The sequence below is a fragment of the Scyliorhinus torazame genome, chromosome 17, assembly GCF_047496885.1.
Source record: "Scyliorhinus torazame isolate Kashiwa2021f chromosome 17, sScyTor2.1, whole genome shotgun sequence".
Lineage (NCBI taxonomy): Eukaryota > Metazoa > Chordata > Chondrichthyes > Carcharhiniformes > Scyliorhinidae > Scyliorhinus > Scyliorhinus torazame.
Genome location: NC_092723.1, coordinates 60,097,893 through 60,121,270, shown reverse-complemented (window position 1 = coordinate 60,121,270; position 23,378 = coordinate 60,097,893). Strand labels below are relative to the sequence as shown.

At 45.6% G+C, this 23,378-nt stretch overlaps 1 protein-coding gene across 6 annotated transcripts in view; it reads left to right on the top strand.

Moving 5' to 3' along the window:
• The window catches only part of LOC140393897 (ankyrin repeat and SAM domain-containing protein 1A-like), a 642,533-nt gene extending 620,004 nt beyond the window's left edge, over window positions 1–22,529 (top strand). For 3 of the 6 annotated variants that reach the window (XM_072480500.1, XM_072480502.1, XM_072480497.1), the window contains 2 exons: window positions 6,830–6,921; window positions 19,790–22,529. In XM_072480500.1, coding sequence (XP_072336601.1) covers window positions 6,830–6,921; window positions 19,790–19,793 — 96 coding nt within the window. In that variant the 3' untranslated portion in view covers window positions 19,794–22,529. Of the gene's footprint in view, window positions 1–6,829; window positions 7,268–19,789 lie in introns of those variants that run through there. The other 3 variants (XM_072480499.1, XM_072480496.1, XM_072480501.1) reach the window with 1 other exon arrangement.
• Window positions 22,530–23,378: the final 849 nt, after the last annotated feature.

Below are 23,378 nucleotides of genomic sequence, written 5' to 3'. Positions count from 1 at the left end.
ATTCTAATCCTGTCTTTGCGTGCTTCTTGGATCATTCGTATCTGTTGCATGTTTGTTCATATGAGTTATGGAAAAGTAACAAGATTCTGACACTCCTTGCACTCGATAAATATCTAAGGACGTGTGACTGCATACATGGTTTAACTGACTGATGATGTGGTCTTCCTAGTCAGATCTTAAACTGCGTAGAACCATAGAATAGTTACAGCACAGAAGGTAGCCATTCATCCCATTGTGTGCTTGCCAGCTCTTTGCAAGGGCAACTCACGTAGTCCCACTCCCCCACCTTTTCCCTGTAGTCCTCCAATTTGTTTCTCTTCGGATAATTATTGAATTCTACTTTGAAAGCCTCCGTTGATTATGTCTGCACCACACTGTTAGGCAGTGCATTCCAGATCCTAACCACTTGCTACGTATAAAGGTTTCCCCTCACATTGTCATTGGCTCTTTTGCCAATCACCTTAAATTGCTGCCCTCTGGTTCCCTATTTTTCTGCCAACAGGAACAGTTTCTTCCTATCTACCCTGTCCAGTCCCCAATGATCTTTAACAGCTCTATCAAATCTCTTCACAATCTTCTCTTCACCAGGGGAAACAGCCCCATGGTAGAATCAGAAAGTAAGCCGTAGTATGCTATAGTAAAGCACTGTGGCATTTATAGTTCCTATTCAAGACCATGTTTTCGCAATATGTTTTTGAGTTTTGTACCTCATTTTGATCGGGATAACTATAGTTAACTGAAGTTAATGCTCCTTTTTTTGGAAAAACGTGCCATTTGGAGCTGAAGTGCACTGCATGGATGGTAGTTGCATTCTTTTTTTTTAATAAATATTTTATTGAAAATTTTTGGTAAACCAACACAGTACATTGTGCATCCTTTACACAACATTATAACAATACAGATAATAATGACCTTTTTTATATAAACAAAAAACAACAAATAAATAAATATTAAATAACAAAAATGAAAACTAGCCCTAATTGGCAACTGCCTTGTCACAGGCTACACCCCCCCCGCCCACCCCCCCCCCCCCATCCCTCCCCCTCCCCCCCCCCAAATCCTGGGCTGCTGCTGCTGCCTTCTTTTTTCCCCCATCTATCTTTCCGCAAGATATTCGACGAACGGTTGCCACCGCCTGGTGAACCCTTGAGCCGACCCCCTTAGGACGAACTTAATCCGCTCTAGCTTTATGAACCCCGCCATGTCATTTATCCAGGTCTCCACCCCCGGGGGCTTGGCTTCTTTCCACATTAGCAATATCCTGCGCCGGGCTACTAGGGACGCAAAGGCCAAAACATCGGCCTCTCTCGCCTCCTGCACTCCCAGCTCTTGTGCAACCCCAAATATAGCCAACCCCCAGCTTGGTTCGACCCGGACTCCCACTACTTTTGAAAGCGCCTTTGTCACCCCCACCCAAAACCCCTGTAGTGCCGGGCATGACCAAAACATATGGGTATGATTCGCTGGGCTTCTCGAGCACCTTGCACACCTATCCTCCACCCCAAAAAATTTACTGATCCGTGTTCCAGTCATATGTGCCCTGTGTAATACCTTAAACTGAATCAGGCTTAGCCTGGCACACGAGGACGACGAGTTTACCCTGTTTAGGGCATCTGCCCACAGCCCCTCCTCGATCTCCTCCCCTAGCTCTTCTTCCCATTTCCCTTTTAGTTCATCCACCATAGTCTCCCCTTCGTCTCTCATTTCCCTATATATATCCGACACCTCACCGTCCCCCACCCATTTCTTTGAGATGACTCTGTCCTGCACCTCTTGTGTCGGGAGCTGCGGGAATTCCCTCACCTGCTGCCTCGCAAAAGCCCTCAATTGCATGTACCTGAATGCATTCCCTTGGGGCAACCCATATTTCTCGGTCAGCGCTCCCAGACTTGCGAACTTCCCATCCACAAATAGATCTTTCAGTTGCGTTATTCCTGCTCTTTGCCACATTCCATATCCCCCATCCATTCCCCCCGGGGCAAACCTATGGTTGTTTCTTATCGGGGATCCCCCCAATGCTCCGGTCTTTCCCCTATGTCGTCTCCACTGTCCCCAAATCTTCAGTGTAGCTACCACCACCGGGCTCGTGGTGTAGTTCCTCGGTGAGAACGGCAATGGGGCTGTCACCATAGCCTGCAGGCTGGTCCCCCTACAGGACGCCCTCTCTAATCTCTTCCACGCCGCTCCCTCCTCCTCTCCCATCCACTTACTCACCATTGAAATATTAGCGGCCCAATAGTACTCACTTAGGCTCGGTAGTGCCAGCCCCCCCCTATCCCTACTACGCTGTAAGAATCCCTTCCTCACTCTCGGAGTCTTCCCGGCCCAAACAAAACCCATGATGCTCTTTTCTATCCTTTTAAAAAAAGCCTTCGTGATCACCACCGGGAGGCACTGAAACACAAAGAGGAATCTCGGGAGGACCACCATCTTAACCGCCTGCACCCTCCCTGCCATTGACAGTGCTACCATATCCCATCTCTTGAAATCTTCCTCCATCTGTTCCACCAACCGCGTTAAATTTAGCCTGTGCAATGTGCCCCAATTCTTAGCTATCTGGATCCCCAGGTAACGAAAGTCTCTTGTTACCTTCCTCAACGGTAGGTCTTCTATTTCTCTACTCTGCTCCCCTGGATGCACCACAAACAGCTCACTCTTCCCCATGTTCAATTTATACCCTGAAAAATCCCCAAACTCCCCAAGTATCCGCATTATTTCTGGCATCCCCTCCGCCGGATCCGCCACATATAGTAGCAAATCATCCGCATATAAAGATACCCGGTGTTCTTCTCCTCCCCTGAGTATTCCCCTCCATCTCTTGGAACCTCTCAGCGCTATCGCCAGGGGCTCAATCGCCAGTGCAAACAGTAATGGGGACAGAGGACATCCCTGCCTTGTCCCTCTATGGAGCCGAAAATATGCCGATCCCCGTCCATTCGTGACCACACTCGCCACTGGGGCCCTATACAATAGCTGCACCCATCTAACATACCCCTCTCCAAAACCAAATCTCCTCAACACCTCCCACAAATAATCCCATTCCACTCTATCAAATGCTTTCTCGGCATCCATCGCCACTACTATCTCCGTTTCACCCTCTGGTGGGGCCATCATCATTACCCCTAACAGCCTCCGTATATTCGTGTTCAGCTGTCTCCCCTTCACAAACCCAGTTTGGTCCTCGTGAACCACCCCCGGGACACATTCCTCTATTCTCATTGCCATTACCTTGGCCAGGACCTTGGCATCCACATTTAGGAGGGAAATTGGTCTGTAGGACCCGCATTGTAGCGGGTCCTTTTCCTTCTTTAAGAGAAGCGATATCGTTGCTTCAGACATAGTCGGGGGCAGTTGTCCCCTTTCCTTTGCCTCGTTAAAGGTCCTCGTCAGTACCGGGGCGAGCAAGTCCAAATATTTTCTGTAAAATTCAACTGGGAATCCGTCCGGTCCCGGGGCCTTTCCCGTCTGCATGTTCCTAATTCCTTTCACCACTTCTTCTACCGTGTTCTGTGCTCCCAGTCCCACCCTTTCCTGCTCTTCCACCTTGGGAATTTCCAGCCGATCCAAAAAATCCATCATTCTCTCCCTCCCATCCGGGGGTTGAGCTTTATATAATTTTTTATAAAATGTCTTGAACACTTCATTCACTCTCTCCGCTCCCCGCTCCATCTCTCCTTCCTCATCCCTCACTCCCCCTATTTCTCTCGCTTCTCCCCTTTTCCTCAATTGGTGTGCCAGCAATCTGCTCGCCTTCTCCCCATATTCATACTGTACACCCTGCGCCTTCCTCCATTGTGCCTCTGCAGTGCCTGTAGTCAGCAAGTCAAATTCCACATGCAGCCTTTGCCTTTCCCTGTACAGTCCCTCCTCCGGTGCTTCCGCATATTGTCTGTCCACCCTCAAAAGTTCTTGCAGCAACCGCTCCCGTTCCTTACTCTCCTGCTTCCCTTTCTGTGCCCTTATTGATATCAGCTCCCCCCTAACCACCGCCTTCAACGCCTCCCAGACCACTCCCACCTGAACCTCCCCATTGTCATTGAGTTCCAAGTACTTTTCAATACATCCCCTCACCCTTAGGCACACCCCCTCATCCGCCATTAGTCCCATGTCCATTCTCCAGGGTGGGCGCCCTCCTGTTTCCTCCCCTATCTCCAAGTCTACCCAGTGTGGGGCATGATCCGAAATGGCTATAGCCGTATATTCCGTTCCCCTCACCTTCGGGATCAATGCCCTACCCAACACAAAAAAGTCTATGCGCGAATAGACTTTATGGACATAGGAGAAAAACGAGAACTCCTTACTCCTAGGTCTACTGAATCTCCACGGGTCCACACCTCCCATCTGCTCCATAAAATCCTTAAGCACCTTGGCTGCTGCCGGCCTCCTACCAGTCCTGGACTTCGACCTATCCAGCCCTGGTTCCAACACCGTGTTAAAGTCTCCCCCCATTATCAGCTTTCCCGTCTCTAGGTCCGGGATGCGTCCTAGCATTCGCCTCATAAAGTTGGCATCATCCCAGTTCGGGGCATACACGTTTACCAAAACCACCATCTCTCCCTGTAATTTGCCACTCACCATCACGTATCTGCCCCCGTTATCCGCCACTATAGTCATTGCTTCGAACATTACCCGCTTCCCCACTAATATAGCCACCCCCCTGTTTTTCGCATCCAGCCCCGAATGAAACACCTGCCCCACCCATCCTTTGCGCAGCCTAACCTGGTCTATCAGTTTCAGGTGCGTTTCCTGTAACATAACCACATCTGCTTTAAGTTTCTTAAGGTGTGCGAGTAGTCGTGCCCTCTTTATCGGCCCGTTGAGCCCTCTCACGTTCCACGTGATCAGCCGAGTTGGGGGGCTTCCCACCCCCCCCCCCCCTTGCCGGTTAGCCATCATCTTTTTCCAGCTTCTCACCCAGTTCCCACGCAGCTGTATCTCCCCCAGGCGGTGCCCCCCCGCCCATCCTCTCCCGTACCCACTCCCCCCTTTCCCCAGCAGCAGCAACCCAGTAATTCCCCCCTCCCACCCCCCCCCGCTAGACCCCCCGCTAGCGTAATTACTCCCCCCATGTTGCTCCCAGAAGTCAGCAAACTCTGGCTGACCTCGGCTTCCCCCCGTGACCACGGCTCGCACCGTGCGACGCCCCCTCCTTCCTGCTTCTCTATTCCCGCCATAATTATCATAGCGCGGGAACCAAGCCCGCGCTTCTCCCTCGGCCCCGCCTCCCATGGCCAACGCCCCATCTCCTCTCCCTCCCCACCTCCCCCCATCACCACCTGTGGGAGAAAGAAAAGTTACCATACCGCAGGATTAGAACATAAAACCCCTCTTCGCCCCCCCCCATTCGCCCCACCACTTTGTCCAAACGTTCTTTTTCATAATCCACTCATTCCAGTTTTTCTTCTACAATAAAAGTCCACGCTTCATCCGCCGTCTCAAAGTAGTGGTGCCTCCCTTGATATGTGACCCACAGTCTTGCCGGTTGCAGCATTCCAAATTTTATCTTCCTTTTATGACGTACCGCCTTGGCCCGATTAAAGCTCGCCCTCCTTCTCCCACCTCCGCACTCCAGTCTTGATAAACGCGGATCACCGCGTTCTCCCATTTACTGCACCGAGTTTTCTTCGCCCATCTAAGGACCATTTCTCTATCCTTAAAATGGAGGAATTTCACCACTATGGCTCTGGGAGTTTCTCCTGCTCTCGATCCTCGCACCATAACTCGGTACGCTCCCTCCACCTCCAACGGACCCGTCGGGGCCTCCGCTCCCATTAACGAGTGCAGCATCGTGCTCACATATGCCCGACGTCCGCCCCCTCCACACCTTCAGGAAGGCCAAGAATCCTCAGGTTGTTCCTCCTTGCGTTGTTTTCCAGTGCCTCCAACCTCTCCACACATCGTTTCTGATGTGCCTCCTGTATCTCCGACTTCACCACCAGGCCCTGTATATCGTTCTCATTCTCGGCTGCTTTCGCCTTCACGACCCGAAGCTCCTGCTCCTGGGTCTTTTGTTCCTCCTTTAGCCCTTCGATCGCCTGTAGTATCGGGGCCAACAACTCTTTCTTCATTTCCTTTTTTATCTCCTCCACGCAGCATTTCAAGAACTCTTGTTGTTCAGGGCCCCATATGAAACTGCCACCTTCCGACGCCATCTTGGTTTTTGCTTGCCTTCCTTGCCGTTGTTCCAAAGGATCCACTGCAATCCGGCCACTTTCCTCTCCTTTTTCCATCCGTGTCCAGGGGGGAACACCCTTCTGGTTTACCGCACGGTGTTTTTAGCCGTTAAAATTGCCGTTGGGGCTCCTATCAAGAGCCCAAAAGTCCGTTCCACCGGGAGCTGCCGAAACGTGCGACTTAGCTGGTCATCGCCGCACCCGGAAGTCGGTAGTTGCATTCTATTGGGACAAGTAAACCTGCAGAATTTGCCTTGAGTGACTTGGAACATAATCTTAGACACTTTTAGTAGAGACCCCATTTATCTTCAGCTATGTACTTCCAAGTTTTGCCTACATCTCTACTCCCGACCAATAATGCATAAGAGGGATGTTTGACGTTTCAACCATGTACGTTTTGTTTGCTGTTCAGTGCTGTTTTCCTGGGGTTTTCTTTGCTCATCTGTGAAGGTTATAGTGGACAAGCTGGACAACACCTGCAAAAACTCACTCCAAAAGTTTGTAGTTTGAATAAGTCCCAAATGATCAGCTCATTCAATTGTCAGCATACCTCTCATTAGATTTGGATTGTTTCTTAAATGCCTATCACCGGAACATTCTGCATTCCAATATATTTTTGCTTTTTCTCACACATTTGCCTTGTCTCACTTTTGCAGATTGACTCTATTGAGCAAGATTCTCAACCACATGGTAGTGTGGCGTGGATAGCTGACTCCAAGCAGGACTCCAAGAGGACAATCAGTACAAAGTATGAAACCACCATATTCTGACCACCACCTGCCCCTAATCTGTGCCTTTGCACTGTGAACTTTTTCCATTTCTCCGCTTCCTATGGCGGGTACACAAAAGCTGCTTTCACTCTCTTTCCCAGAGGGAAACTTGTACTTGAGTTTCCTGCACTGTACTCTATAGTTCAACAATAGCTGCCTTCAGACATCCTGGTGATCTTTCAGCTACTTGAAAAGAAGCTCTGAAAATTACTTGGGAATCTTATTCCACGCCTGAACTTTGAAATACTCTAACCTCCCAGCACTGTGAGCTACTGCACTGCTACTTAATCCGCCCAAATGCTACTAAAGTCGGTGTTGCATGCATTGCCACTTGGACCCGTTGCATCTTTTCCACAACCCAAGTTTTCAGTAGCCACTATTGATTGAGTGTTTCTGCTGATGGATCTAATGTGCTTTATAACAGACTGCATTTCCTGTTAGCTTTCTTTCCTAAACACTTTGATTTGAACAATTTCACAACACGTGCCTCATCCAAATTGTCTTGCAGTTTGGCTACTTCCAAACTGATTGAAGAAAGATGCAGTTATGGTTCAGCCAAATTGGCTTAAAGTAATAAAAATAAAACATTATTTATGGGTTCTGATTTTTTCCCCCCCTTTTTACACTTTCTACCACCCAAAAGAAATTAAGATTTGGCTACTTTCTTTTAATGACTGAAAAGGCTAAATGACTTCAAGCCACATTGGCTACTTTAATTTTTATTTCAGGATGAGGCATGTCAGAAAGAATCAAGGTTTTTAATGAAGTTATGGAAATATTTGTTTTAACAAAGACATTAAGATACATGCTGTTTAGCGTATATATTAGTGATCAAACATGAGAGACTCTGTACTTAATCCAAAATGATCAAGAATATTGCAGTTTCTAAGATTACATATAACTGTTTAACTCTGGCCTATTTATAACAGCTAAATATTTGCCATCTACAGACTACTGCTCTTAATTCAAAGTTGCTTTATTCAATTACCTGATCATTTTAATTTTTTAGGCTCAAGGCTTCTGTGCGTAATTCAAATTATTGGACCCATCAGATTTTTTTAAGCACAAAAAAACTTTGAAATATCTGTACCATTTTCTAGAATTTTACACAATGGGTGAGATTTTCTCCAATTTTGACAACGCCCAATGTCAGGTGGGAAAAGTGGTGCTGAGCCTGCCGACGGCAATGGCAGATTTTTACACCACATAGTCCGGTGCAAAAAGAAGACAGGTGTCCCACGACGTATTGTTGGCGGGCGGCCTCTGCATCACCCGCCCCGCCATCATTTCAGCTCTTTGGACATCCAGATCACATTTTGTAAGGTTGCCCCAGCGCACAGTGAACACACCAGGAAACATTCTTCACCCCCGACATCACCCTGGCACCACCCGCATCACCCTCGGCATAGAGCTGCACCGTGGGCATGGCACTCACCTCCCAGCGCCTCTGGAAGTACTGCTCGACAGGTGCACTTGCCAATCTGACCTCACTCTGGATGCACTTTTTGATGTGAGGGTATGATTCTGGCATATTGGCCCAATAATGATATGGAAATATGAGGTTCCTGACATTGAACGGTGTGAAACACGACCCGCCACTGATGAGGGATGGAGACGATCACCTCCTACTTTTACACCGACGTGCAACACGACTTTCGCCTTCCTGCTATATTTTCCGCTCTCTCCACCAAACCCGCTCACACAAATGGGTTGAAAATCACAGCCGTTGAGTAGAATATAGCTTTTATCTAGTATTTATATACACTTTGGTCCTGTGTTATTGCATGTCATCCATCAGTGCGTGGAATCAATTTATTTTTTCCATAGTTCTGTTGCCTTTTTGTTTAGAATTTTAAAGTCTCACTAGTCAAACTGTATTCAAACAGTTGTATTCCTACCTTTGCACTTATTATTTTGTGCTTAGAGGACTTCACTTATTGAGTGAGCATTGTTCTTTCAATGTCTATAATTGAGGCTGTTAACCATTGTATTTGCCTGCAGAGATTCTATCTAAATGCTGGAAACTAACAGAAAATCAGTCAGCATCTGTGCAGGAAACTGGCAAGCCACTATTTGCGCATTTAAGGTGACGCTATGTCCAAAACATTAACTTGTCTGTTCTCCACAGTGACCCTGACTGTGCTGCTGAGTGATTCCAGCATTTGCTGTTTGTGGATGATTTCCAGCATCTTCAGTGTTTGTTTTTCACCACCTAATGGCTGTAGGCTAAATTAAAACAAAAATGATTTTGTGTTTCTGCATTTGAGAAGTTCTGACCATTATAATAATTCTTTAAAAACATTCTTTACATCAACTATTAATTTCCTAACGTCAGACAGATTTTAAAAGAGGAGCATTATTTGATATCATTAAGCAGGCTACTATGATACCATCTTACGTTTACAGTTCACTATGAGCCTAGCTCTTTTATTGTGATAATGTCCTTGGGAAATGGCTTTTCTATAAATATTAAGAGAATCATAGAATTTACAGTGCAGATGGAGACCATTCAGCCCATCCAGTCTGCACCGGCCCCTGGAAAGAGCAGCCAACCTCCACCCCATCCCCGAAACCCCACCTAACCTTTTGGACACAAAGGGGCAATTTAGCATGGTCAATCCACCCAACCTGCACTCCTTTGGACTGGTTCACTGAAGAGATTTACAGAAAGTCAGCAAGTGGATAGTGTTAGATACGCCAATGCCTGCCTGCAAGTTGCCTTAACCATGGATAGTTGTTGAGGGAAATAATTTCCAGCATTGATGATCTTTTTTACGTGTGGCTAATCCATTTAGTATTACTATGCTATTTTTACAAAGCATATTGAAATTAATTGCAGCAGAGGAACGACAGAGAAGACCCCAAGCAATTTCCAAGCTTTCTGCAGCACCAAGACTGCAGAATTTGGCATATAAAGATCAGAGTAGGTAGAGTGAGGTTGAATTAGAGCAAGTAATGACCACTTTGTTCTAATCAAAAATAATTGATGTATGGTTGGAAGGGGAAGGCTAAAAGAGGAGCCCAGAATCTGCATTAGACAGGATTGAGACTGCAAGCAGTCGTCAGAGTCTAAATTCATGGTGGTTAGCAGGTGCATGATGTTCCGCTGTTCTTTGTTTTTTTGCCTTCTTTAAGAAATTTGATGATGATTCCAGTGCCCTGTTTGAAATTGGATTTGGTATATAAATTCTGTATAATTAGGTGCTCTGTATGTACAGATCTGATAAGGAACAGTGGATGAGACCAATAACTTATTGGAGCCCAACACAAGAATTCAAGGTTAAAAAATTACCTTCAAACTAATTAAACTAAAAGAAACATCAAAAGGAACATATGGTATTAGATTTGGGAGATTGCCATAAGCATTGGGGAGGATCGATGTTTTGTAAATTTTTGTGGCTATTATCAGCTCATTTTCTACCCAAAGGTAATTGGTAACATTGTTAGCTAAAGATGTATAAAAATCTGTGTGTCTATGGCTGGGATTTTTAGGATGGCGGGAGTTTCCCATTTCATCATCCAAAGAGTTGACAGTAGATGCATTCCTAACAATACTGGCTGTCCTACAGCCATAAATACTCCAATGCGTATTAATTTACTGGAGATGGGACTTATACCCTCACCCAGGAGGAGGTCCCGCCTCAGTGAGCTGCCGGCCAATCTAGCCAGACATTCTCTAGTCCCAGAAGTTGCATTAGACAGGATTGAGACTGCAAGCAGTCGTCAGAGTCTAAATCCTGAGAGTCCAAGACCAAATAAGTGGAGGACACGGGGATGGCAGGTGAGGATTTGGTGGGTTGACAGCAGGGAAGTTAAGGTGTTGATGAAGAGACTAGGGGGAAGAGTACCCACAGGGATCAGACCTTGTGGAGGGGCACCTGACGTTGAAAGGAGGCCTTTGATGTGTAAGTCCCTTCCCAACTAAGACCTGAGCAGGGTCAATTTTCAGGCTTCCCCTCTGCCCCTATACACATCACCACCCTGAAAATTGATTCTGAGCAGGAAATGACAGGAAACAAGTGGTCATTAATTGGCCACTTATGCGACAAGGGTTGCTAGGCCACCGTAAAGATGCGGAGATGTTAGGTGGGCCGGAGCTTGGTGGGAAGATATACGGGGAATTTTACACATGCCCACACCTTTCCCTGGCCTGCAAACCTGGCAGTGGGGGAACATAAAATTCTGCCCTAGATCCTTGGCTTGTGTGTTACAATGCTTTTGAAAAGATTTTCATGGCTTATTTAATTAAAGGTACTCTTTGCTGTGCAGGATGGTAAAGTTAAATAGGATGGAGATATTCTACTAACATTGGAAAACTTGAATTGCTTTTGCAAGTCAAGGTCATAAGAAATAGGCATGTGAGTGGGAGGGATGGTGGTATTTATAATAAAGGTGTTCTGTTAGGTTCATATATTGACCAATGAAATTTTGAACTTAATATTCACAGATCTTTCTGCTACAGTAGAAGAAAATAGACCATAGGATATAGGAGCAGAATTAGGCCATTCAGCCCATCGAGTCTGTTCCGCCATTCGATCATGGCTGATACCATTCAATCATGGTTGATAGTTTAGTTAAATGCAAATTACTGCGGATGCTGGAATCTGAAACGAAAGAGAAAATGCTGGAAAATCTCAGCAGGTCTGGCAGCTTCTGTAGGGAGAGAAAAGAGCTAACGTTTTGAGTCCGATGACTCTTTGTCAAAGCTCTGACAAAGAATCATCAGACTCTAAACGTTAGCTCTTTTCTCTCCCTACAGATGCTGCCAGACCTGCTGAGATTTTCCAGCATTTTCTCTTTCATTGATAGTTCAGTTGTTGCTGAATGTCAGTAGCTCGCAGTAAATCTTATGCTGCATGCTGTTCCCATCATTCTTGTGACCACAAGCATGCTGGATTAGTGGGAAATGCACTCAGATTTTAAAACAAATAGGATTTTAAAACTTGACGTTGAAGCAGTAATCAACTTCAGTGCAAGCGAAGCAATAACCAGTTTATTTTATATCGCTGCTGTTAATTTCAACGCTGACTGACAGCCAGGAAGGCTATATTGACACGAATGTAAGATGGTTTTACTTTATGAGAAAGGTTGTACAAAATGTTGTAGCTTAATATAACTCTCATTTTGATCTAATCCTTTAGTAATAATAATGAGTCAAAATAGTTCTCTGCATAGAAAAATGTATTTTTTAATCAGAATCAAGAGATATTTAGGCTGAGTTTTCATACTTCTCGGTTAAGATGCCAGACTTTCTCGTTAGTGCTTATTTATTTCTTGTTTATTCTTTCTTCCATGCAACTTTATTGTTGCAATTTCTTTAGATCTTAGCTCAAAGTAGATTGAAAAGTGTAAGTCATCACATAGGTGTTTGGTTCATGAGTTGATGTTCATTAAATATAGATGATTCAATATGAATTAATAAGTAGGATTTTAGCCCCGCTAAATTAATTCTCAGGTGTGCATATCTGGCAACGTCATGCTTATTGCCCATCCTTGCTACAGTTGAGTGACTTGCTAGGCCACTTCAGAGGGCAGTTAAGTATTAACTACAGTGGTGTCACATATAGGCCTGACAGTGGGTTTCCTCGCTCAAATTACTTTACTGTGTGGACTCGCATAGAACTGATGCAATTTAGTTTACCTGCAATTTATATGTCCTAATCAGAATTCTAAGAGGACTTCATGCCCCTTTCTTGCTTCCTCCACCTCCAGCCCCCTTCTCTCCAGACAGCACTAAACAGATATGAAGATCAGTACAATTACTGGGCCAGTGTACGTGTGCATTCTTTGTATACATGTACCATATCTGAAAGGTTGGCAGTGAATAGATCTGAAGTCTGTTTTGCTTTTCTTGCTTTGTATCAATAAGTTACTGAAGATAAAATGGACTGAACTTGGGATCTTTATTGCTTTGTTCAAAAGGTGTCCAAAAATGAAAATTTAGTTTGGTTCCTGATGATGCATAACCAACTATTAAGTATTAGCCAGCAGAACTTCCAGTGGCGGCTATGAGGGAGTAAGTCGCACACTTGATGGCTCCCGCTCCGGTCGGACTTTTGGACCTTTTCCCCCGACGTTTTTGCGCTTTTAAGCGCTGGATTGGAAAGTAATAGCACTCAGGCACTGAATCCATACAGAGGTGTATGGAACTAAGAAGTAGGAAGGATCGCAAACAGCTGAAGAAGTGGACAAGCAAGGGCAAAGGGGAGGCTGTGAATGAAACCAATATGGCCGATGTCCAGACCCGGGCACCGCCAGCTCAGCCGACAATGGAGCACCTGTTGCAGGTCATGCAGGAGAACTTCCTAGCACTGAAAAGTGATCATTTGGAACCGCTCCAGAAATCATTTGACTGAATGGAGAAAAGTCTGGATGCCCAGGCTGAGAAGATCCAGGAGCTGGAGAAGATGGTGGAGGAACTGGAGAAGATGGTGGAGGAGCAGGCGGACTTTCAAACGGTGGCGGACATGAAGATTCTAAAGTTGAGAGACCAACAAAAAATGCTCCTGGAAAAGCTGGAGGACCTGGAGAACAGGTCTCGCCGGCAGAATTTAAGAATCGTTGGCCTCCCGGAGGGTGCCGAGGGGCTGGATGCTGCCGCGTATGTAGCAGATATGTTCCAGAAGCTGCTGGGGAATGAGGTGTTCCCTCGCCCGCCTAAGGTGGACAGGGTACATAGAGCGCAGGTGAGGCAGCCGCGGCAGGGGGGTCCCTCACGAGCGATGGTGGTCCGGTTCCACAGTTTCCTTGATAAAGTGCGGGTTCTTCAATGGGCCAAGAGCAGGCGGAGCTGCAACTGGAGCAATAGCACCCTGTGCGTTTACCAAGACCTGAGCGCAGAGGTGGCCAGAAGGAGGGCCGCTACAGGCAAGTTAAAGAGATTTTATATAAGAAGCAGGTGAAATTTGGGCTGCTCTATCCGGCGCGACTGGGGGTTACGCACGAGGGCCAGCACCATTATTTTGAGGAACCCAAGGAGGCAATGGACTTTGCAAAGAGGCACGGGCTGGTCCCGTGTTGGAAATTTTAATTCTTTCTCTCTTGTTTCTGAGAGATGCCTGCATGTTTTTTTCATGCTTTTGTATTTTTGTTTTTGTATTTTTTGTCTTTTTTCTCTTCATGTCTCTTTTTCGCTTTTGTGTTTGAGTTCTGTCAGAAAAAGAGAATAATTAGAATGGTTCGGATATGGGGGGTGTTTTTCGGGGAATTTTTGCGATCTCTTTCTGCGTTCGGATAGGAATGGTTGGCAGTGCCTGCTATTTTGTTTTGTATGACTTACATTGCACTGTTGTTGGGGCTGTCTCTGTCCTGTTTGGAGTATTTGTTCAAGCAGGGCTGTTTGGGGAAGTGGTGTTAATGGGCCGGGGGGAGGGGAGCCAGGCAACAATAGGTGGGAGACTCGCTGGCGCCGGAGTTGGGAGCCACCAGGCTAGCTGGGTGGGCTAGTCGATGGAAGCCAGATGGGGGGTGTTCATTTAGCTAGTTTATGTCAGGGGTTAGGTTATAGGGTGGTGTTGCTAGGGGGGAGGGGGCGAGTAGGTCTGCTGATGATGTTGGAAATTGGGCATGGTAACAGTGAGGAGGTCAGGGGTGGAGGCGGGCCAGAGGAAGCGCGACACATGGCTTGGGGGCTGGCCAAAGAAAGGAGATGGCTGATCGGCAAAGGGGGTTGGGGGGGGGGGGGGGGGAGAGGGGGGGTGCCCCCCTACCAGGCTGATCACCTGGAATGTTAGAGGGCTAAACAGGCCAGTCAAGAGGGCGGGTGTTCGCGCATTTACGGGTTTTGAAGGAGGACGTAATCGTGTTACAGGAGACTCATCTGAAAGTGGCTGACCAGGTCAGATTAAGGAAGGGCTGGATTAGTTAGGTCTTCCATTCGACACTAAGACCAGGGGGGTTGCGATCTTGATCATCAAACGGGTCCAATTTGAGGTGGAGGGCACAGTTGCGGACGGGGGTGGCAGATTTGTTATGGTTAGGGGTAAGCTTGAGGGGGTGAGTGTAGTCCTGGTCAACATATATGCCCTTAATTGTGATGACGTAGATTTTGTTAAGAGGTTGCTGGGGAAGATCCCTGACTTGGACTCACGCAAACTGATCATGGGTGGGGACTTTAACACAGTTCTTGATCCTGGCCTGGACCGGTCGTGTTCAAAAACGGGTAGGGTGCCAGCGATGGCAAAGGAACTGAGAGGGTTCATGAAGCATATGGGGGAGCTGACCCATGGAGATTTAGTTGGCCATCAGCCAAGGAGTTTTTGTTCTGTTCTCACGTCCACAAGGTGTATTCCCGAATTGATTTCTTTATCATGAGCAGGGACTTGCCGACAGGGATGACGAGTGCAGAATATTCGGCAATTACCATCTCGGACCATGCTCCGCACTGGGTTGATCTGCAGATTTGCAAAGATAGCTTTCAGCGCCCACAATGGAGGCTGGAAGTTGGGCTGCTGGCGGACGAGGCGGTGTGTGAGAGGCTGAGGAAATGCATGCATAATTACCTGCAGGTAAATGATACTGGAGAAGTCTCAGCCCCGGTGCTCTGGGAGGCGCTGAAGGCAGTGGTGAGAGGGGAGCTGATTTCAATCCCAGCCCATGGGGACAGGACAGACAGGGCAGAAACGGACCGACTAGTTAAGGAAATTTTACGGATGGACAGGAGCTATGCGGAGTACTCGAGGCCAGAGGTACTTAGGAAACAACAGAGGCTGCAGACCGAGTTTGGGGTGTTGTCTACAGGGAAGGCCGTAGAGCAGCTTAGAAGGGCAAAGGGCGCAATATACGAGCATGGGGAGAAGGCCAGTAGAATGCTTGCACAACAGCTAAGAAAGAGAGAAGCGGCTAGGGAAATAGGAAAGGTAGTCGACGGGGAGGGAAACCTGATGGGGGACCCGGTAGGACTGAACAAGGTGTTTAGGAACTTCTATAGCAAGCTGTACACCTCGGAACCCCCCACAGGACCGGAGGGGATGAGGCGCTTTTTGGACGGACTGACCTTCTCAAGAGTAGGTAGGGGGTTGGTAGACGGGCTGGGGGCCCCGATCAGGACCAAAGAAGTACTGGGGGGCCTGAAGGTCACGCAGTCGGGTTAAGCCCCGGGGCCGGACGGATACCCGGTGGAGTTTTATAAAAACCTCTCCGAGATAGTGGGGCAGGTGCTGGTCAGGGTGTTCAACGAGGCAAGAAGCAGAGAGGTCTTACCCCCGACGATGTCTCAGGCCACTATCTCGCTTATACTGAAACGGGATAAAGACCCGGAGGCATGTGGGTCCTATAGGCCGATCTCTTTAGTTAATGAAGATCTTGGCGTCTAGAATTGAGGACTGTGTACCGGACGTGATTGCGGAGGACCAAACCGGGTTCGTAAAGGGCAGGCAACTGGTGGCCAATCTAAGGAGGCTGCTCAATGTGTTTATGATGCCGCCGGAGAGCAGGGAGGCAGAGGTAGTGGTAGCAATGGATGCCGAAAAGGCTTTCGACCGGGTTGAGTGGGACTATTCATGGGAGGTGCTGGGACGTTTTGGGTTCGGTGTCGGATTCGTTGACTGGGTTGGGCTGCTATATCAGGCCCCAGAGGCTAGTGTGAGGACGAACAGGACGACATCTGACCACTTCAGACTGCACCGCGGGACTAGACAGGGATGCTGTTTGGCTGGCTATAGAGCCGCTGGCAATTGCTCTGAGAGCTTCAAGGGACTGGAAAGGGCTGGAGTGGAACGTAAACTCTTGTTATATGCGGATGACCTGTTATACGTGTCAGACCCAATGATGGGGATGGACGAAACCCTGAGGGAATTTGGTCGGTTCTCAGGATATAAATTGAACACGGCAAAGAGCAAGATGTGGGTAGTGCAGGCGAGAGGTCAGGAGGGTAGGCTGAGGGGGCTGCCGTTCAGGCTGGTAGGGGAAAGCTTCAGATATTTAGGGATACAAGTAGCGCGAGACTGGGGTAAGTTGCACACGCTAAACTTGTCCAGGTTGATGGAGCAAGTGAGGGACGAGTTCCAGAGATGGGATGTGCTCCCGCTGTCATTGGCGGGGAGAGTGCAGACGGTGAAGATGTCGATTCTTCCGAGATTCTTCTTCATATTTCAGTGTCTCCCCATCTTCATCCCGGTCCTTCTTTAAGAGGCTCAATAAAATAGTCCTGGGATTTGTTTGGGCGGGAAAGTCCCCACGGGTGAGGAAGGCGATGCTCAAGAGGAACCGAGGGGATGGGGGGCTGGCGTTGCCGAACTTTACCAACTACTACTCGGCAGCTAACATAGCCATGGTAAGGAAATGGATAGTGGGTACAGGGTCGTTTTGGGAGCGGATGTAGGCTGCTTCGTGCATGGGCACCAGTTTGGCAGCCTTGGTTACGGCGCCTCTGTCGCTCCCGCCGGCACGATACTTCATCAGCCCTATAGTGGTGGCGGCTCTACGGATCTGGGGCCAGTGGAGGAGGCATATAGGGGAAGTGAGCATCGGTTTGGTCCCCAATCTGCAGTAACCACCGATTTGCCCCGGGGAATATGGACGGTGGGTCCCAATCATGGCGGAGGGCGGGGATTGATAGGATGGGCGATCTGTTCCTGGAAGGGAGCTTCCCGAGCATGAGGGTGTTGGAGGAGAAGTTCGAGCTGGCGAGAGGGAATGATTTCAGCTACTTGCAGGTGCGGGATTTTGTACGCAGATTGGTACCATCCTTCCCACGCCTCCCACCAAGGGGGATCCAGGGCAGGATAGTTTCCAGAGGAGAGAGGGGAGAGTCTCCGACATTTATAACAAACTAATGGGAGCAGATGAGGCACAGACTGAAGAACTGAAACTGAAGTGGGAGGAGGAGCTCGGGGGGGGAGATAGAGGACGGCATATGGGCAGACGCTTTGAGTAGAGTAAAGGCGACCGCAATATGCGCCAGGTTCAGTGATCCAGTTCAAGGTCGTACATCGGGCCCACATGACGGTGGCCCAGATGAGCAGATTCTTTGGGCTGGAGTACAAATGTGCCAGATGTGCCGGAGGACCAGCGAACCATGTACACATGTTCTGGATGTGTCCTAAACTAAGGGGGTACTGGCAGGGATTTGCGGACGTCATGTCCCAGGTATTGAAAACTAGGGTGGTAATGAGTCCTGAGGTGGCAGTTTTGGAGGACCCAGGAGGAGAAAGAGGCCGACATCTTGGCCTTTGCTTCCCTGGTAGCCCGGCGACGAATATTGTTGGCATGGAGGGACTCAAAGCCCCCGAAGTCTGAAGATTGGCTTTCGGACATGGCGAGCTTTCTCGGGCTGGAGTAAATTTAGTTCGCCTTGAGAGGATCGCTGTCAGGGTTCGCCCGGAGGTGGCAGCCATTCGTTGACTTCTTCACGGAGAATTAATCGTTAGCAGGGGAGGGGGGGGGGTGGTTTAGGGTAGCGTAGAGTAGGGGGTTGCTTAGGCAGGTTCTTGCGAGAGTGGAGCCGATACTTGCATTATGTCTTATTTGCTTTTTGTACACTACGGTATAATGTTGCTGTTTTATATGCCAAAAATACCTCAATAAAATTGTTTATTAAAAAAAGAACTATTAGCCAGCAGGGGACAAAATTATGTGCAGTTGCTATCTCTGACAAAAGAACATTTGACTCCAACTAGAACTAAAGTTAGAAACCAAGCAATTTCAATCCTTTGTCTAAGATCGCTTCATTAGGTGGTTTCACCAGTTCTTAGTTGCATGACCAGGTAATCATTGAGTACTAGAGCTTAGCGAGATTTAAAATTAGCAGGAATAGTCCCATTCCCACTTACCTGCTTTCCACATATTAGGATAGGCAGTATTGATGAAAGGTCGGCGCGCACTTTTTTGTAACTTAAGTTCATATTTTGAGCTAATTTGTCATGTTATTCCTAAATCATTCAGGCCAAGCACTCTTAGAAGGTTTTCTGCGCATTTGCCTGGCTGTTGTGACATTCAGGAAACACTAACAGATTTTGCTAGTGAATTGCTGTATATATTTTGTATTGATTCGCACACTGCTGGAAGCATTTATTTAACACAGAAAACTGAAGCCATATTTCATTGAACAAAAGCTGGTAACTTGGCATCCGTTATATGATTGAACTCTGCACAAATATAGTTATTAACAGCCTCATTGCGATGCTGTAAAACAGCACCACAAGTACTTTGAAATAATGCAGTTTATTTTCTACCGTCTTTAAAAAACTCTTCTTTATCTATTGGTGGCAAAAATTTATTTGAATCGTATTCGGCTGCATGTCATTATGTAGACCATGGATACTCTCTTTTCAAAATTTTCATTTTAACATGCAACCAACATTTAACTATTAATATCTGCAAAATGGATTATGAATTATAAACTATGATGCTGTTCATAATAGCATAGAAATGTGCTGCATTTTAGTCATGCGTGACTCATTGAAATTGGAACCTTCTAATTTGTCCTTTTCCAAGGAAATGTTAATTGTGTGTGTTCCATGTTTAGCTTTTCCTGTCTTTCATTATGTCTACTCGTTCCATTTTTGCAGCTGAGAAAGTAGCCAAGCAATCTGTTTAGTTGTTGAGATTAGATAAATTAGACCTGCTCCTGTTCATGTGTCCTATGGCAATGTTGCTAGGCTCCCGTTTATTCTTCCAGTTCCCCGTTATAATCTGCATTACATGTTGGTTTAAAATCCTTTTCATAACTTATCTAGATAAGTTGTTTAGAAAATGCACCATAAAATTCCAGACTCAAACCGAATCATTTCAAGCCTTGCTTTTGTGGAAATCAATGCATTGTGTTGTGTTCACTATTCTTTTGTGTACGTTTTAAGTTTAACATCATCTACATTTTGTCTCTTTATTTATTTTGACACCATGTAGCTGAAACTCTGGGGTGAGTGTGTGTTTACTGGAATTGTGGCAGTGGGTGTCCCAGATCAACATGAGGGAGTATTAAAGCCATCTGAGCAACAACATCCCATACCAGGGCGAACATGGAACTGAAGTTCATTTGTGTAGCAGTGGTTTCCACTTTCTTTATAACAGCACAACATAAGAAAAGAATTTCTAGGACTTCTTCCTCAACAAGTGCTTGGATGCCATCAAGACATTTAGCTATTTAATCAAAGAAGAAACATTGTGAACAGCACTAACTTAACTTTTTGGGAATGATGAAGCGGAGCAATCATCTTTAATCGGGTTGATAATGCTTCACTTTATGCAACAGCAAGCAATCATGTGCACTGTCCCCAAAGCTTTAGTCTATAAACTGTGAGGAAAAGGATTTAATTTTTATGTTGAATATATTAAATCATAGGTTTTTCACTTGTGCATTGTTTCCTTCAACCCTTCCCGAAAACAAACCATATTACGATTGTTGGAATCCACAGTTCTAACCGAAAGCTAATGTACTATTGTTGTGGTGTAACTTTAAGCTGCAGTGTTTACCTCCTTTCTGAAAATGATCATTGATCTTGTTAGTCTGCAAACATCTCAACTATTTTTTTGTGTTCAAATCAATTCTATCCTCCCAGCATCATTGCTATCACTTTCACATGGAAGAAGCTGTGGGATCAGAATCTTAAGAGTCTAGCAGCATTGTGCATTTTGCTTCAGTAACATTGTTGTATTTTAAACTATGAACCTGCATTTGAGCAAAGCTGAATGACATCAGAAGATACTTAGTTAAGCTATGAACTACTGGAAAGGATTTCAAGCATGGTTCTGTTCCACAACGGGGTGGTATTCCTTATCAGTCTATGCAAGATGAATTTGCAGATGTGAAGAAAACCCATTTTCATATCTGGGACTTGGAGTTAAAGTTCAAGGTAGTTTTAAGATGTTCAGTGGAGCATAAGATTCTAAAGGGTACTTTGGGACTGAGAATCTTTATGATACATGAAAATGTCAGATTCTGTTTAATTTTACAGGACTGCAGTAACAAAGAGGGCAAAGCATTTTAATAAAGCATGTGAGGGGAATTAAATATTGCCATTTTTGTGTTTGAATCATGATATGGCATAAGGGGATGAAATTCTATCTATTTATAATCTCATTGTGTGATTTGTTATGGTTATAAAACTGATTCGCCCTCATGTTCGTAGCCAATGTGTACAAATGTAAGGATTTAAAGAATTGTTAGCCCCATTTCCCCGAGCCACTCCTTGAATTGGTACAAATCTGTATTTGAGTTGAACTCAATTAATTCTGTATGGTTTAAACCTATTTGTGCTTTTGCACTTGTGTCAACTTCTTAGCAATCCTTAGTTTCCTTTCAGAGACATTTGCCACTATGCAACCTCCTCTAGCCAAGAGAACAGAATCATATAGGGAATGATGTTGTCCGTGGCCATGGTCAGTTTAGCTTCATGATTTCCTGATTCAATATTAATTTTGTAAGGAGGCGGCTCAACCAACCGTCTCAGTAGTGAAATGAAATGAAATGAAATGAAAAATGAGATGAAATGAAAATCGCTTATTGTCACGAGTAGGCTTCAAATGAAGTTACTGTGAAAAGCCCCTAGTCGCCACATTCCGGCGCCTGTTCGGGAGGCTGGTACGGGAATTGAACCGTGCTGCTGGCCTGCCTTGGTCTGCTTTAAAAGCCAGCGATTTAGCCCAGTGAGCTAAACCAGCCCCATGAAACGTCCCATCATGCAGAACGCACCACATATCAGCTCAGTCAAGAAACATCTTTTGCACCCAGAGCAATGGTAAATGAGTTTGAGCAATGGCAAATGAGCTTGAGTGGCTGGCAACCCTGAGCTGAAATCAGCAGGCATTGCTGGTGTCATTTTTACTGCTCGAATATGCCAACTTGCGTTAGGATTCTTTGAGAAAACAACAGTCATTTGACAATTAATCAGTTCAACAGACAAATATAATTACTAATTCATACTGAGCAGGATATAAAGCCATGAAATGGCTTTTGAATAAAAAGAGTGGCCCAGTGAAGGGGTATTTTATAAGTATTCAAATTATATACAAATAACGAGGCAGCAGTATTTTTTACCTAACTTGCCTGCTTAAATAACTTGAGGGGATTTAATTATTGATGAACAGCTAACCTATTTTGTAGAGATTTTTAGTAGATATTCTTCATGATGTCTTGATTTTATTTTAATTAACAATAATAATCACAGTAAACGTGCACTAATAGGCAGGGGGACTAGCTGCTTCACCTAATTTGAGTCACAATCTGATTATTATTTTACTGTTATAAAATTAAGTTTCAAAAGAACTATTTGTACTCTGGGTCAGGGGCTGTGAATGCTGTGTAGACACTAAGCAGGGCTTACTGGTGTATATCTTGTTCTAAATTTAGACATTTCTGATGGTTAGCATTGGATCTAATATGTATTGATGGGTGTTTATTAATTTACCAGTTCTGTATTGCAGTACTTGAAAGACATATTTCTATGTGTATAAAGCTATAGAGTCATGATCAAGTGTTGAAACTGGACATATCATGGTACCAAACACTAGGATTGTTGTGCAAAAACTAGACTGACCTCATAACGATTCAAGTTTGTAAATATACTTGGGCTTCCAGTCTGTTTTTGTTACTTTTTACCATTATTTGTACAATTGGAAATCAATGAATAAACAGACCCTGAGAAAATGATTGTGTAAATGTTTCATATGGACTAAGATTAACAGTTTTTGCTTTGCAGCTTTGTCGTTATTTGTTTATCAGGTTTCCTTTGCTCCATTACAAAAGTTACAACGTATCTTAGATAAATTCCCAACCCACTTTTTCCACAATGAATGGACAAAATATCTTGCAATCAGCCCGTTGGAATTTCAAATTTTTGCAATAACCCTGATGCTTCAGGGAGAGGGCATCAAACTACAGAATTGGGCAACACAGTTACCAAAAAATGTAATGGTGAAGATGAGAGGGCGCAACAATCATTTATGGATGCAAGGAACAAAACCATATTAAGTCTACCAGTGGCCTATTTCGGTATTAGTATTGGAAAAATTGAGAATATTCCAGCTCCAACATGTGATTCTGGACATGCTACATTGCCAAATCGAGAAACACAATCAAATTCACAGTGAATGACTTCCAGTACTGCATTAAGGAATAGATGGTAGATCTCCTCATCTAAAAGGAAAGACTGAGGGCTGTTTCTTACCCTGAAATGGCAGTAGTTTAAGTGCCGCAGGACCCTCTAAGGTAGCCAAAATGGAGTTTGGAACTGCACAATTTGGTTGGTTTGCCATTAGGACAAGACTGCAAGATGCCATCTTAATAAAGGAGTTTAAACATGCTTAAATTGAATGCCCTGAGGATGATTAAGCCTCTGATAACCAATTGGTACCTAACACTCATTGGAGAGGCTCAATATAATTTTGCATGCTAGTGATGTAATTAATAACCTTTCTTTCCAGCGATCAGTTCAACAGGAGTCAGGAAGATTCAAGCACTCCCTAAAGCCCTGCTCACCTGTCTGTTTTCACTTAC